This window comes from Podarcis muralis, chromosome 12, assembly GCF_964188315.1.
Source record: "Podarcis muralis chromosome 12, rPodMur119.hap1.1, whole genome shotgun sequence".
In the NCBI taxonomy this organism is placed as follows: domain Eukaryota; kingdom Metazoa; phylum Chordata; class Lepidosauria; order Squamata; family Lacertidae; genus Podarcis; species Podarcis muralis.
Window position 1 is genome coordinate 11478851 of NC_135666.1, and position 17109 is coordinate 11495959.

At 46.2% G+C, this 17109-nt stretch overlaps 1 protein-coding gene across 5 annotated transcripts in view; it reads right to left on the reverse strand.

Annotated features, from left to right (window-relative positions):
• The window catches only part of WDR86 (WD repeat domain 86), a 31963-nt gene that overhangs the window by 10978 nt on the left and 3876 nt on the right, over positions 1-17109 (reverse strand). Inside the window, exons 1-5 of one of the 5 annotated variants that reach the window (XM_028750070.2) lie at positions 15913-16112; positions 15222-15366; positions 10947-11269; positions 5254-5395; positions 3114-3546 (exon numbers count right to left, since the gene is read on the reverse strand). In XM_028750070.2, coding sequence (XP_028605903.1) covers positions 3114-3546; positions 5254-5395; positions 10947-11109 — 738 coding nt within the window. In that variant the 5' untranslated portion in view covers positions 11110-11269; positions 15222-15366; positions 15913-16112. Of the gene's footprint in view, positions 1-3113; positions 3547-5253; positions 5396-10946; positions 11270-11641; positions 12909-15221; positions 16122-17109 lie in introns of those variants that run through there. The other 4 variants (XM_028750074.2, XM_028750071.2, XM_028750073.2 and 1 more) reach the window with 4 other exon arrangements.

Below are 17109 nucleotides of genomic sequence, written 5' to 3' on the forward strand. Positions count from 1 at the left end.
TGCATCGTGAAGCTGGCTAGGCAGGTTCCCCACAATCACTTCTGCTGTGTGGACAGCTAGAGAAGCAGACAGCATGGAGGCGTCCATCCTTTGCACCAGGGATGGGAAGCATCTCTGACCCTCCAGAGCTCGCTGGGCTCCCACTCCATTCAGCCCCAGCCAGCATGCTCAGTGGTCAGGGATAATGGGAGTTGCACTACAACATCTGGAGGGCCAGAGGTTCCGCAGCCCTGCTTCACCCCAGCAGAGCTTGTAACCCTTTGTTCAATGGCGCTTGCAGTATCTTCATATCCCAAAGAAAGGGGGAACTTGGTGGAAACTCATTTGACAAATTTCTCAGGTCACGTTGACAATACTACAGTGGTACCTCAGGTTACAGACGCTTCAGGTTACAAACTCTGCTAACCCAGAAATAGTACCTTTGGTTAAGAACTTTGCTTCAGGATGAGAACAGAAATCGTGCAGCAGTGGCATGGCATCAGCGGGAGGCCCCATTAGCTAAAGTGGTACCTCAGGTTAAGAACAGTTTCAGGTTAAGAACGGACCTCCAGAACGAACCTGAGGTACCACTGTACATGGGATGGCTTTCATCCCATTTCACTTGCTTCATGCCGTCCCATAAAACATGGAGGAAGAGCCTTAGCCATTTAATTTCCAGCAGGCCAGTGCAGCTTCTCCTCTCACTCATCCCTGGCCATGTTCACATCAACATGTTTCATGGAATCACAGATAACACTGTCCACACATGACTGACTCAACCCTGGAAAGCTTAAATTGACACCTACTCATTTCCACTACTGGACAGGCGTTCGCAAAAACAACGTGTAGAAGACAAGATTATCTATCTCTACCTTGTAGTTATCCCACTGCATGGGGCAAATAACAGCTGCTTCCTGATCAATGCCTTGCTAAACCATCCATTGAAAGTGTCCTGTGTTAAACGCAGTCATGCAGTCAGGTACAGTCCTCACGCTTATTCGTTTTTATAACATTCTTCCAATGAGATCAAGGCGTCAGTTAACCTCTGCAACAATCCTGTGAGGTAGGTGTCAGAAGCTTTTGGGCAGTACACCCAAGGCATGTGCCTTATTCAGCTTCTCAACACTATGACCTGATGAGCCACAGCTGAACATGTGGATTCATTCCACTAAAAGGCAAAACACCGCTGACATGAGGTAACTGGGTTCTGTCCTTAGCATTTGTTTTGTGACAACTTAACATGAAGAAAACACCCATTCGTGCTGCAGTCCCTGAGTGGTGACGGACATGTGTTTGTGAGCCAGCTTGGCAACTTTCTCAAGGCTGTTCAGTGAGCGTCATTGCTGAGCAGGATTTCAACCCGCATTCTCTATGCCCAAGGCCAGCATTACTCACTCTACTAGTCTACAAATCATAACATTGAAGAGACCTTTGTGGTGGATAGAACATGCTTACAGTGATAATTTATCTCCTGCTCCAACTTTCTGTGGTCCCTTCCCTTGCAATTATATAAATATATTTTTCACAGGGTTGCATGGCTTTTCACAGCTCCCCACATGGAACCATGCCTGCACAGCTGCCTTTTTCAATGGTTAAAAAGGTAAAGGTAAAGGTACCCCTGCCCGTACGGGCCAGTCTTGCCAGACTCTAGGGTTGTGCGCCCATCTCACTCAAGAGGCCGGGGGCCAGCGCTGTCCGGAGACACTTCCGGGTCACGTGGCCAGCGTGACAAGCTGCATCTGGCGAGCCAGAGCCGCACACGGAAACGCTGTTTACCTTCCCGCCAGTAAGCGGTCCCTATTTATCTACTTGCACCCGGGGGTGCTTTCGAACTGCTAGGTTGGCAGGCGCTGGGACTGAGCAGCGGGAGCGCACCCCGCCGTGGGGATTCGAACCGCCGACCTCTCGATCGGCAAGTCCTAGGCGCTGAGGCTTTTACCCACAGCGCCACCTGCGTCCCACTTTCAATGGTTACCGCACCACAAATGTCATGGGTCAGTGACAGAGCAGCTGCTGTGCATGCAGAAGGTCTCAGGTTCAATATCCGGTATCTCCAGGGAAGGCCAGGAGAGAATGCTGTCTGAATTCCTGGAGAGCTACTACCTGTCAGTGTATACTGACCTAGATGGACCAAGGGTACTTCCTATGTTCCTATAAGGATACTTCCTATGTTCTTCCTAGAATTAGTCTCTCTCTCTCTCTCTCTCTCTCTCTCTCTCTCTCTCTCACACACACACACACACACACACACACACACACACACTGTACATAGCTCTCGCCTCAATGCAAGGAAAATAAAAACCCAGAGTTGTTGATAGACATGCTTTGCATACATGCAGCTGTTCAAGGCTATTTCTGTATCTTTCTGACCAAAGAAATCTAGAAGAGAGTTGCTCAGAAGTTCCTTCTGACCACAGTTCTCAGGGATGTGCTCCATCCCAATCAGATGCAGAAGACTATCCTACTTCTTTTCTTTGTCATGGAGTTCTTCAGTTCATCTCCTTTGTGGACACACTCTGACAGTTGCTTTACTTTTCCTGAATCTCTCCACGTATGTATTGCAATCTGTCAGGAAATACCTTATTTAAGCATACGACACTGGGATAAGTTAACAGCCGCTACTTGGGCCATTCCTTACATTAGTTCCATTACTATAGAAGTCCTTTATCACACTGGCTTCCTCTGCTGTTTTCTCTTCCCAACAAATGCTACCCTAGTTGGTTGCCCAGTTGCTCCAAACAGCAACTCTGGCCTTAGTGAATGGCTACATTCGCACATAATGCTAAGCCTTAACCATGGCTTGTACATGAGTCACCTTGCATACATTCAAAGAAGCCATGGTTCATTCTCCGAAGCTTGGTTCATTTTCCAGCTGCTCTTGCCTCATGCCTGTATTTTGGCATGCATTTGGGGTGCTGTGGTCAAACAAACCAAGGTTAAGCAAGACACCTGGATTCCAATGTGCCACCAAACAATCTATGGTGTGTTAGCCAACTACAAAACACATCTGATTGTACCCAGAAACTGTGGTTAGTCTGCTGGGCTGGGTTCAGACATTCAAACAAAGGACACTTTGGTTAAACAAACCATGGTTTAGTGTTATGTACAAACCAGGCCAATATCAAGTCACTTACCTCTAGGCAAATGACAGATCCTTGATGCTCTTTGAACACTCTTAGCTGCTCGCCAGTCACGATGTTCCAAGTCCGAATGGTGTAATCAGTGCTGCCTGAAAAAAGCTCCCTGTTTGGAGCATCAAGTATAAGACATAAGACGGCCCCAGTGTGTCCCAGCAGGGTTTGGTGGCAGCGCCCACTGGACACCCACCAGACCTTGACAGTGCAGTCTGTGCTCCCTGTCACCAAGAAGCCCCTGCTCAATTTCTCCTCCTCCAACTCTTCCTCTTCTGAATCCTCAAGGACATCCTTGGAGGAGTAAAGAGCCAACGTCAGAACACAGTTCCGGTGGCCTCGAAACTCCTGGATTGGCTTCTCCTTATCCACACTCCAGCACCGCGCTGTCCTGTCATAGGAGCCACTGAAGAGATAATCCTTGAAAACCAGAATCCTGTTGGGGGTGGGGGGAATAAGCCACATGTCAAAAGAGTTTGAAGTTTTTCCCCAGCTCCTTCTGCCTGCCCTTATAATGTTTGTGCTTTAGACTCTCAGCATGTAATCCTATACATCTCTACTGAAAAGTAAGTCCCACAGAATTAAATGGGGCTTACACTCAGGTAACGGGACGTGGGTGGCACTGTGGATTAAACCACAGAGCCTAGGGCTTGCCGATCAGAAGGTCGGCGGTTCAAATCCCCATGACGAGGTGAGCTCCCATTGCTCGGTCCCTGCTCCTGCCAACCTAGCAGTTCGAAAGCATGTCAAAGTGCAAGTAGATAAATCGGTACAGCTCTGGCAGGAAGGTAAACGCCGTTTCCGTGTGCTGCTCTGGTTCGCCAGAAGCGGCTTAGTCATTCTGGCCACATGACCCGGAAGTTGTACGCCGGCCAATAAAGCAAGATGAGCGCCGCAACCCCAGAGTCGGTCCCAACTGGACCTAATGGTCAGGGGTCCCTTTACCTTTTACACTCAGGTAAATAAGATTGCAATCTTAATAATCCTTGTAGCTTTTCCCCCTCGGTTTTATTAGCTGTATGCAGAAGTAAACATAGTACCCCACATGAATATATTTTTATTCCCCAATTTGCATACTGCTTAATTACAGTCATCTCTAAGTGGCATACAGAAGATCCAGTAGAATAAAACTAAAAATGAGTTAAAACAATACAGTAATGTCATAATACAGTTGTGAAGCCTGCTGGAATAAAAATACTGTGCTAGTTCCTTGAATTCCCGGCTACTTTTCCAGAAACTTATTTATATCTAGGTTAACTGAAATGGGGTCAGATTAAATTCTGGGGCAGCTGAATTCTCAACCTTATCCACTAATAGCCATGGTTGCATGCCAGCCATAGTTTCCTAGATGGTGGCTGTTTCTAAACAAATTATGGTGCAGCCGTGTACTGTAAGTGCTTGGCCACGTGGACAGGTGAACTTTATCACAGCCCTAGATTTCCCCAAGTGCAATAAAACTGAACACTGCAGATGACCATACCTAAAGACGGTATAGTAGCCCTAAGGGTGGTCCTCTGTATTCCAGCCTAGGTTGCCAATTTATCTAGAAATTCCATTTGCAAAAAGGAGAAGTACATTTGGCAGCTGACACACACACAAAAAGGATCCCTTGCTTGCTTGCACACAGAATGCACGTTTAGCATAACAAATCAAGGTCTGGCTTTAAGCTTCTCTGGGGGGTAATTAACAGCAGGGCAAAATTCCAAATCTTTAAACAAAGCTTTAGCTGTATCCCCCCTTTCTTTCTTTTTTACTACTAAGAAGTATGCTTAACACAATGCTTTTTAATCTCTTTATCAGGTGCAGCTGTTGCCAATTTCATTCCCAGCAGAGGATTCGGTTCAGTTCCTCCTTGTTCTGCTGTCCGTCTCTCTTGCCCAGGCTGTGGCTGCGTCAGCATTCTTGCTGGAATAACTAATTGCATACAGCCAAGAGCATGTGTAGCAGAAATTTAGGCAATCCATTTGTGCAATACAGCATAGGGAGGAAACAACTGGTTTTGAACAGATTCAGAAGTAAGGAGACCTGAGGAGGTTAGCTGAGGAGCTAACTAGCATCAGATTACAGGTTGTGACAAGCAGAGAACGCAGGGTGAGGGGAGAAATCTAGGCAGCTCTAAATAAAAAGACTCTGTGGTACCTACCTGTTGACAATCGATGTGTGCCCTCGGTAAACTGCCAGGCACTGGCCTGTCATCACGTCCCACTTTCGAATTGTGTGATCCGCACTACATGTAAAAGCAGCTTCATTTTCTAAGTGGCAAAATGTGATGTAGCTTTCATGTCCTGGGGAAAAAATATACAGAAATAAGAACGATCAGTACAAATTTACCGAAAACTACAAAAGGAGATTTTTGTAGCAGGAACTTGCGGCTGTCCAGATGTTGTTGGATTTCGGCTCCCATCAGCCCCAGGGCAGCATAGCCAGTGTCCAGTGATGATTGCAGTCCTGCAATCTCTGGAGGATGACAGGCTTCGCTGCCCTGGTCTTGTAACAGGAAGGTTTGCATCACACTCTTAAATCGATTACTGTGGCAGATCTGAAAGAACCTTTGTACTGGTCTTATGCTAGTCTGTCAGGACTTCCCTCAAAGGATTCCTGGGAGGTGTGATTGTCAGTGCCTGGAATTCTCTACAGACCTGCAACCACTTGAAGATCTACAATACAGTGGTGCCCCGCAAGACGAACGCCTCGCAAGACGGAAAACCCGTTAGACGAAAGGGTTTTCCGTTTTGGAGGCGCTTCGCAAAACGAATTTCCCTATGGGCTTCCTTCGCAAGACGAAAGCCCATAGGGAAATCTCCGGGACAGCGGGGAAGCGCAGCGCATCATCCCCACTGTCCTCGGACCTCCTCCGAAGGCTGGCGGCAGACGGAGAGACTTCCTCCCGCCGCCAGCCTTCATTTCTCCGCTATCCCGGACGGCTTTTGAAGGCAGGCGGGGGGGAGCAAAGACTTTCGCCCCCCACCCGCCTTCAGAAGAGGTCCAGGACCTCTTCTGAAGGCGGGCGGGGGGCGAAAGTCTTTGCTCCCCCCTGCCTGCCTTCCCGGGAGAGCGGAGAAACGCAGCGTGTTTCTCCGCTGTCCCGGACTGCTTTTGAAGGCAGGCGGGGGGGGAGCAAAGACTTTCGCCCCCCGCCCGCCTTCAGAAGAGGTCCTGGACCTCTTCTGAAGGCTGGCGGGGGGCAAAAGTCTTTGTCCCCCCGCCTGCCTTCCCGGGGGCTTTTAAATTGCCCCGGGACAGCGGAGAAGTCCCCCGCTGTCCCGGGGCTTTTTAAAATGCTGGCGGGCGGCAGCGGAGGCTTCGCTCCCGCCCGCCAGCATTTTAAGATTGCCCCGGACAGCGGAGAAGTCCCCCGCTGTCCCGGGGTTTTTTAAAATGCTGGGGGTGGGAAGAAAAGCCCTTGGTCCCCCCCCCCCCCAGCCTTCAGAAGAGGTCGGGGGACAGACTGTCCCCGGACCTGGTCTGAAGTCGGTTTCCATAGGAACGCATTACTTGATTTTCAATGCATTCCTATGGGAAACCGTGCTTCGCAAGACGGAAAAATCGCAAGACGACAAAACTTGCGGAACGAATTAATTTCGTCTTGCGAGGCACCACTGTATCCTGGATTGCCAGGAAAGGGAGAGATGTCTGCTAAACCTGTTCTGAATCTGTGATATAAATATGTCCTTGTGCAGGGTCCCCCCCCCCCCCCCCCGGCCAGGAGAATTGCTCTCCTTTTAAAACATGCTTTCTACTATCTCATACAAACCACAGCTCTATGCCTCAAAATTCACACTCCAGTTGTATAAAATAAATAATAAATGTTGGAAATGTAAGGAAAAAGAAGGTACTTTTTACCATATGCGGTGGGAATGTAAGAAAGTGAACGACTTCTGGGAAATTATTTATAATGAGATTTTTAAAATGTTGAAATATACATTAAAAAAAACAACAGAAGCCCTTTTACTTGGTATTGTAGGTACAGAGATTCATAAGCATGATAAAAAAATGTTTTTATACGTGACAACTGCAGCAAGAATACTATTAGGCCAACGATGGAAGCAGGAAGAACTACCAACAAAAGAAGAGTGGCAGATGAAATTGATGGATTATTCTGAGTTGGCAAAATTGCTGGTGAGTTGCTGGCGGAACCAGCAAAACCAGACTCTCCTGAAGGACTGGAAGAAATTCACGATATATTTGAAAGACAATTGTAATCAATTGACATCGCTTGTAGAGTTACAAGAAGTTTTGTAAGGAGAACTATATGAATTATTGCGAAAGAGGACTAAGAAGGAGTTTATTTAGGATTTGGATTTTACAGCAATAACTATAATAATAAAATGCAAAATTAGAAAGGAAGTTAGAAAACCATCAGTCCATTAGGATGGAAGTCCTAGGCAGTGATAGCCAAAGGTCTGTTATGTTGTTCAAGATGGGATGTTATGTTTGGAAAACATGTGTAAAAACCAATAAAAAATATATTTAAAAAACAAAAACAAAATTCACACTCCAGCAATCCAGTGGTGCTGTTAGGTAATTTTTAAACTCTGGACTCAATGGTTATGGGGTCTGGGGTCCCTGCCTCCCTGCTCATTTTCCTGAGTGCAGAGCCCTAGATGGGCTGGTCTGATGTCTTGCTGTTAGCACTGACCGCCATTGTCCTGTGTTTTTCACACAGAGAACAACGGGACCTGTTCCCAAGTAAGTTGCACATAAGGATTTCAGCAAGAGAATGGGTAGGAATTAAACCTCCCCCTATTCACATTCTCCACATGCGTGGGAAGAATGCAATCTATATGAAAGATGACTAACAATTTACGTACACTTTGGAAATTCAAGCTTCTTCTGACTCAATGTTTTTACTGTTTCGAATATAGTTTTTCTTTTTTTTAAGTCCACCAAGCTCCTTGTTTAATAGGCACTTCCTTCTACCTACATGGTCAGCTTCCATGTTCTTTAATCATTTTGAGGTCAATCTATGGAAATTGTATAAAAAGTGGCATTTCTCATTCTGAAGATGAAAACAAACTTAAGAGCAGTCAATCAAGCTGTTTACATGAGCCCTTAGAGATTATTCAGTTGCAAAAGAAACAAACAAAAACTAACTAAGTGAATACCTAGAATTGGCTAAACTTACAGACTCAATAAGAAATCATTCAAAGGAGAGAACGGGATGTTTTTTATAAAATATATGAAAAATAGAGGTTCCCAGACCATCACTTGGCTTAGAGTAGATTAAAATCCAGAATGTTTCTCCACAGATTTACCAACTGAATACAGATATTTAGAAAAAGGAATTATCAAATAACGTTCATGGGTAGTGGAAGACATGTTAGGAATCAAGGAGTCAAGCCAGAAGTTGCAAAAAGACGGCTTGCACTCTCTACGAAGAATTGTATTTGAAAATGCTTGGTTTTGAGCCTTTTTTAAAATTTATTTTTCTTTTTTCTTTTTCCTTTTTCATTGCTGATATGCTTTTTCTTTTTTCTTCTTTTTCTTTTAATATTCTGATTATTTGATGTGTGTGCGCATGTATATGAAAAATCAAAATAAAATTAAAATAATTATTTTTTAAAAAATAACTGCTTTTAAATAAATTTAAAAGGGAGAAAAAAACCTGCATCAAAACTCACAAAAACAACTCCAGGAAAAGATTTGTTTAAAGACCTTCTAAGTCAGGTTTTCAATGTTTTTGAGTCCACGGCTCCCTTGACCAACTACTGTATTTTTTGCTCTATAAGACTCACTTTTTCCCTCCTAAAAAGTAAGGGGAAATGTGTGTGCGTCTTATGGAGCGAATGCAGGCTGCGCAGCTATCCCAGAAACCAGAACAGCAAGAGGGATTGCTGCTTTCACTGCGCAGCGATCCCTCTTGCTGTTCTGGCTTCTGAGATTCAGAATTTTTTCCCCCTTGTTTTCCTCCTCCCAAAACTAGGTGCGTCTTGTGGTCTGGTGCATCTTATAGAGCGAAAAATACAGTACATTCTTTCTGCAGCACCTCTGTCGGCCTCTGGAACCTAGTTATGTCATCCCTGCAGAGCTGCCAGCCCCTCACCCCTTTTCGAGCACCCTCCCTTGTGGAGTGTTCCCTCAGCCTCCTTTCCTCTCCCCTCTCCTTAGGAGTCCTCCAGGCAGCCACTTTTGCTGTCCCTGGTCTCTGAGCTGCCCCCCCTGCCCCAAAGAGAGGTGCCTCCTCACACTGCCCCACTGGCAGAGACGGTTCCCGCCCCCCCCCCATTCATCCCGAGTTGCCCATATTGTATACAGTGGTACCTCGGGTTACAGATACTTCAGGTTACAGACTCTGCTAACCCAGAAATAGTACCTCGGGTTAAGAACTTTGCTTCAGGATGAGAACAGAAATCATGCTCCAGCGGCGCAGCGGTGCGGGAGGCCCCATTAGCTAAAGTGGTACCTCAGGTTAAGAACAGTTTCAGGTTAAGAACAGACCTCCGGAATGAATTAAGTTCTTAACCTGAGGTACCACTGTATTTGTGATGGGTTTTAATTTATGCAAGCCGTTTGGGGAGCCAATGTCTTGGGTAGCATAAAATAAAATGGCTTCTCCAGAGTCATTCTTGAATGAAAAGGTTTTTAAGCAAAGGTTGGATGACAATCTGTCATTCTGCATGATCTAGTGGATTCCTGCATCACAGGGGTTGAAGTATAGGACCCTCCAACTCTATGATTCTATAAAATTGCCTCACAACCATTTATATGTGTGTGTTGTATGTGTGTGTCTTAAATACATCATCATCTGCCTTCTCCCATGAAGAAAAAGGTTTCCGGTCCTCATTTGAAGGAATCCTCCAAGGATTCAAGCATGGAAGGATCTCAGCCGTCTGACTAAGCAGACAGACACACTGCAGCTTGCCAGGTATGTTATGGGCTACCACAACCACACAGACATTAATATCACTTAACCAGAATTTGGGAGGGGCTGTGTGATGGACAGACCATTGGGGTCATCCTCCAGAAGACCATCAGCCAATCATGGCAGAGAAGAGAAACGGCTAATCAGGAGAGTGAGGATAGGAGAGAGAGAATTTGACAGTTTAACTGCCAAATGGAGTCTGGCTAGGGAAGTTGCTTAGGAGTTTGTCAGGCAGGGTAAACCTGTTTAATTTTGTCCTGTGAAAGAAACGGACCCAGAAAGGGTCTTTTACAGAAAGAGTTAGCCATTCTAGGAGGAAAGAGATGTATTAGAAATAGCTCTGTTGTGGGGAATTATAAGTAAAGTTATTGCTCAAACCTGAAACAGCATTTCTGATGGAAAAAATACTGTCCCTTTAACGGTAAAACTGCTTTATCCTTCATTAAGTGCTTGTTAGTAAAAATACAGTTTCCACTTCCATCGTGCCTCAGCTTTAATTTATACCTAGTTTGGGAAATAAGTTGTCACAGGAACACCAATATTAAGAATCTTTGCAGCTGATTTATGTTGTACAAGTGCCCTGCCACAGATAGAGAATCCCTGAATTCTCTTTTTTTATATAAATTTTATTAGTTTTCCAAATTTTAACAAATCAATCCAAATTATTTAAATTTAATACATTTTTTTAAGTAATTAGGTTTCCCACTCCTGTTACAAACATATGTCCATTGCTTCCTGATGTTGCTGCTTCATTCTTCTTTAATCACCTTCTCATCTATTAATTTTAATCCATTTACATAGCTAGCCTTTGTTTCTTCCTTGCAATTAGCAAGAATCCCTGAATTCTCAGTTGTCATAGATAGGTAGGTTAGATCACCCCATATGCGGTCATTTTGCCCCGCTCACATCTTCACTGAGGGAGTTTGTCACAGTGTGCACCCCAGAATCAGTGGCTAAGGGAAGGTTTACCCTACCTTGAAAATGGGCCCTGCACTGGCTGTCCGCAGTGCTCCAGAGCCGTGCAGTGCCATCTTCACTACCTGTCAGGAGCCACTGGCCGTCTGGGCTGAGGCTCAGCCAGTTGATGCCTCCCTGGTGATCAGTGCAAACTTTCAGTGCCGAACTACTGCTCCCCATCCTGCAGGTTCCACAACAAGGCAGGAGCTGGGGTGGAGAGTCTCATAGGGTCCGAGCCAAACAAGGATCAGGAGTAGGCCTTAAAACAGCAGGCTGCATCAAGCCAACTCCAAGGATCATCTTTGGTGCAAAAACAAACAGTAGGGGGATGTTGTGGTCTCTACGAAAAGTGAAAAAAATGTATTAATAATGATAAGAGCAACAACATCACAATAACAAATGATACTAGATTGCTCAGGCACACAGCCATATTAGCTGGCCATTAAGCTGGCCAACCCCTGCACCTCCCCCATGAGTAAACCCATTATATTAAACATTTTGTTGTTTTTGAGAATAACCCTGGAAAATAAACCCTGAAAAAATATCTGGATACTTTGCCTGGTTAAAAAAAATGGCCAGACTTTTGACTAAAGCCCACCGTTTTTCCACATGTAAGCTTTCAGCTGAAACAGAATAGAACTCTACAGTTCTATGATTCTACTACAGTTATTCCCAATTTGTATGCCAGAGCATTCTGGTATGAACTACTTACTGTGCCTAAAGGAGGCTTGTCTGAGGCCCTGGGTGTGCCTTCTTTGAGAACAGGTAATTCTGCTGATCAGGTGTGATTGAATGATCCGATCATGCAATCATATCAGATGCAGACAAACAACATAATTGCTTCTCCTTCCCTGCTGTCTGTGATTTTCACTGCTCTGGGCATGTCTCTTCTCAGATCCAAAGGAGAGGAGACTTTGCTACCAGTGTTCCTTAGCAATCTGGAGTCTGGGAAGCTGCCTTGCAGAGTTTGGGCAAACTTATATTGAATGATGCACCTACATCACATGCCAGACTTTGGAGAATGGAGGGCTATAGTTATGGCTAAGAGTTCAAGCAACAGACTCTGTAGTTCATTCCATATGTTTTTCCTCCCTCACCGCAAATAGTGGTTGCTACTCACAAGTGTCCAAAAGCTAAAGGGAAGACAAATTATTTTGACGCTAGCTGCTGTCATTTTAATAACAGCCACGGCTGTTGTGCCAAAGGTTATGCCAAAGAAAATCAAATTCTGTGACCAGAATAGACATTGCAAATATTATGCATATCCTTAGTTTGCATACACTTATCCTGCTTCAAAAATCCAGGTTTTCAAAATGCTTGGAATTCTTTGGCAAAGGTTAAAGGATACTGAGAATATGTGGGCTGGGTGGGGGGCACAGAGCTGCCTCAGATTAGTAAATTCCTTTGTGGAAACACATACAAAACCATTTCTGCAATAAATCTCAGTGGGAGGGCAGCAGGGGTGGCAGTTATTTATCCCAGCAAGTGGCCCCCCAACGCCTTGATCCCAGGAGAAAATAGTCTCTAGATGCCATGGGGTTTGTCTTTAATCTGCACAAGGCTGCCTGGGCTAATATCTCCAAGCCAAAGGGAAGCCTGTCATAGCAAACTCTGCCTACACAAATTGTGTAAGCCAAACACAGCCCACCAGCAAAATCTATCACAGCCCGTCAAGAACTCAATACACTTCCTAGTTTGCTTCCTGCCTGGGATTGGCAAAGATGAAACAGTAAATTGTGAAGCACCTGGCAGCCCTAATCCAGCAGCTAGAAGAAGTGGCAAAAGGAAAGCATACAGATAAGGCTCCATCCATCTTTCCATTCCATCATACGGCAGTAATTTACTCCCCCGAGGGAGGGGCTGTAGCATGCAGAAGATCTCTGGTTCAATCCTGAGCATCTCCAGATAAGGATAGGAGAGTCTCATGTCTGAAACCCTAGAGAGCTGCTGCCAATCAGTGCAGACAATACTGATCAAGATAGGCCAATGGTCTGGCTCCGTATAAGGCAGCTTCCTGGGCCCTGTGTTCCTGACCACAGTGAACTGCTCCTATTATCTTGAATGCAGCCTGGTTCAATATGAAAACTGGCCACAGGGTGAAGCTTGGCACATTCCTCCTCAAGCCACGTTTATTTACTTTCTTACAGTGTTTATATGCTTTCTTTCATTTAAAAATAACCCACAATGCAATTTACAGTAAAGAAGTAAAGGAGAGGCTAACATGTGGCCCTCCGAATGCTGGTGGACTTCCAACGCTCAAGGCCAATGGCCAGGGATAATGAGAGTTGAAGTCAAACATTGTCCGGAGGGACAGAGTTTAGCCGCTCCTGCTGCAAATTATATTTCAAGCCTTGATTCTTGCACCCACTCTAGGAACAGAGATGTAATATATGTGCAGCTATGAGGAGGGTTTTCCTAGTGGTGCAACAATAATTGCATAGTCCCTTCCAGCTATACAATCCTATGATTCTATGTGCAACACCAACACTGCCTTTGAGGCTGCCTCGTGTGCTATTTATGTGTTGGTTAGAGCATGGTGTTGATATGTCAAGGTCGCAGGTTTGATCCCTGTATGGGGTAACTGCATATTCTTGCATTGCAGACGGTTGGAGCAGGATGATTCTCAGGGTCCCATCATCCCTGATAGACCACACCAGCTATGGATAATGGACTCCAACATCTGCAGGCCCACACGCGCCCCGATTCCTGCCCTACATGAAGGCCTTCAATTTTTAAAATCAAAATTATTTCAAAATTGAGCCCACGCCCCCAAGGTGGTGCAGATATTTTATATTCCATCTCACATATCCCCTAAACCTCAATTTAATGCCACAATCCAATACATGTTTTCTCAATAGGCAAACCCATTAAACTCAGTGGGGCTTATTCCTAACTCTTAAGAGTACAGGATTGTAGCCTAAGCCTCAGGTGTGAAAGCCAGGGAAAGGGGATAGCCAGGGGAGAAGCAACCCAAAATAGGTCTTCCTTATGGAATCGCTTCCCCCTTTGACGGCAGGATATTAACCTTCCTAAATGGGGTGTGTGTGGAGAAATGGACCCCTTCGAGGGCGGGAAAACTCCGGGAGCAGCCAAGACCCCTTTCGCCTGCCTCGCCCAGGAAGGGAGACAGCCAACTCCTCCCCATAACCATGTCTGCGCTGCTTCCCTCACGCCACCGCCTCCCCACCCCCCATGTCTGGGTGGGCTGAGGCTTCCCTCGCCTCCTCTAAAAAGACCCCCCCCCGGACTTCCCTCACGGCCCTTCTTTAAACAAAAAGAAAGAGAAGCCTCAGGGCTCTGTCTGTAACCCTCGCCCACAGGATACGGAGCAGTTCCTGCCCGCTCCCCTCCCCCTCTGAAGAAAAATGGGGGGCGCGCACACACACAACTAGCAACGCCCCCGACCCAAATCCGCAGCGCCCACCCCCCACGTCTCTCCTGTTTCCTTTGCGCGCGCACCGCAGATATGCCTGCAGTCCTCCTCTCCGCTTTGTTTCCTGTCGCAGCCCCCCTCCTCACAGCATTCTTGCTTTCTCAAAAGTTTCCCTCAGGACCCCCCAAGGCTCCCCTATAACTCCCAACTGTTTCCCTCGCCACCGCCACACACACGAATTTATGTCTTTCTTTTTCCTGTCCTGAGGACAGAAAGAAGAAAAGAAACCCCCTCCTCGTGTGTAACAAAAAAAAAAGTCAGCACATCGCTCTCCTCTCCAGGGTCACACAACTCCCCACGACTCGACGGCGTTTGGGTTTTTTATTGGGCTGCCGCTTCCCTCAGCGAACCTCTTCTCTTCTTCCCCCCCCCCCTTGGGTGCCACACGTTGGGTGCCTTCCCAAGACCCCCTCAGTGGGGAGTGGGTCCTTTTTTGTAGGAATGAGGAGGGGTTTCTGAGGCAGATTGGTGAGGCCGGTGGTAATATCATGAGGGAGCAAAATACAAGGGTGCGAATTAGCCCCACACGGTGACCCCCATGACCCCAGCTGCGCCTGCCTTCTTCCCTCAGAAAGAGCCCCCACAGCAATCTGTGTGAAATGTCCCCAGAGAGAAGCACCCATCCCAAGTGTGCAAGTTTCCCGCCCGCAGGGAGTCACATCTCTCTTGCGCCTCTGTCTATTTCTCCACAAAGCTACATCATAATTCATTTTCTAAACAATAAGGCAAATCAAGTCTGCACACCCCCAGCTCTCCCACACGGCACCATTCCCATGTTTCCGCCTAGCAATCTCGCAGATTTAAAAAAATAAAAATTATTATTACATGTAGACACAGCACACAAGAGTTGCTCGCTTACTTCAGTTCAAATCCCCATCCCAAGGGGAAATCCTCTTGCTCATGATCTCTGGTGTAGTTGGAGAGAAGCCAAATCAGCAAACACGCACACCCCCTTTCGCCTTCAGAGAAGCTTCATCCAAAAATGTTATCTTTTTACGCACAAACTACGGCCAGGCGAAGAAGCAAAAAAACAAAATTAAAATCAGAAAGTGCAGGGATCCGCGCTGTAGGATCAGGCTTCTTCACATTGTTCCAGGGGGGTGGAAGGAAAAATCCTAGAGGACACAAACTCCAGAGAGCAAACCAATCTAGTAACCGCAAAACTCATTTCCAGGCAGATCTCATTTCCTTCCATGATAAGGGGAAAGAAAAAGAAAGAGAGAAAGAGAGAAAGAGAGAAAGAGAGAAAGAGAGAAAGAAAGAAAGAAAGAAAGAAAGAAAGAAAGAAAGAAAGAAAGAAAGAGAAGGGGGTGACAGATTGCTGGGTTAATGGAGCCAAATAGTTTTGCCTGGACTCTCAGGCAGTTCCTAAATCCTAACTTTCTCCAGTGGCTTTTTGCATTGTAATAAGAAAGTGCCTATGCTGATTCTGAGTCCGAGTTTAGCATAATTCATTGGGGCGGCTGTTGCAGCACTGCAGAGAGAGAAAAATGGTTTTTAAAAGTCTTCCTGTTTAGAGAGACTAGCTGCCTTTTGTCTCCTGTTCTTACCCCCTTCAGTTGTGTGTGAAGAAGGCTCATCTGAACTGCTTGCCAAGATCCCTGCGGGACTCCGAAACCTCTCTCTCTTTCTCTCTCCTTTTACCCAGTTCTCCCCCAAAACTTTTTCACTGTTTCTTAGATTAATACAGTTGTGCAGAGCATAACTTGTCCGTCTTTTCACGCTCTGCGGGGGATCAAATACCACCCCTCAGATTTCTACAAGGTCCTAAAGAAAGCTGAATTAAATAGCAGAAACTACTAGGATCTGTAGCAGAAAGAGTGCTGCAACACTCTTTGCTGTTTTTACTAGGATTTAAACAACAGATTCTTGGAAATGCATAATGCCTTGTGGTATATAAGTGATATGGAAAGCTTTGTATCTCAGGGTGCTAAAGGAACACACACAATATGGAATTCCTAGGAAGGCAAGACGTGAGGGCAATGGGGAGTATGAGGACGAGCAAGAGAAGCTTTGGCCGGATCAGAACTTGGGCTTTATCAGATGTGTCAGTCTAGCTCAGTGTTGCCAATCAGAGGATTGGCAGCCACTCTGCAGGGTTGCACTGCACTGCAGTTTTCTTGGGGGTGCATGGGGTGTTAGGGGAGAGGTAGTACCTCTGGTGGGGGACATGTCGTGCTCTTTCCGGGGTAGACTGTCCACTTTTGGTCCCCACCCTGCACTCAGCTCTCACTTGTGGCTCCTAGAAGCTGTTAGCATGCGGCAGTGCCTGCACTCCAGGAATGGCTTTGACTGGCTGGCTAAACCAGATGAAGGTAGCCAATGGGTCTCAAACCCTCAGCGAGTCAGGGACTTCCTCTACATGTGAAGACAGGCTCAGGCGGATTGACCGAATGAGAGAAGGGTCCATCGGTTAATAAGGTGGTTTCTGCATGAGCTGTAGAGGGAAGTGAGGGGCAGATGGGGCTCGTCAACCTGGGAAGGTAGCCCATCTGGGAGGAGGAAGACTCTGATCCTAAACCTCCGCTGCTTTGTGGAATATCTTCAGAAGAAAAAACTAAGGAGTAAACCCTACACAAATCCGGAATGGAGTCCCTAAGAAGGTTGGCTGGCACCTTGAATGCTTCCTTCCGGCAATTTCTGTAGCCAAGCTGGTACCAAACATATTGCTCTGCTTTCCTTTGGACCACATCAGCCAGGCCAAGAGGGGTTGTTTTTTTTTTTGTTATCTGGGCAGCCCAGGAGCT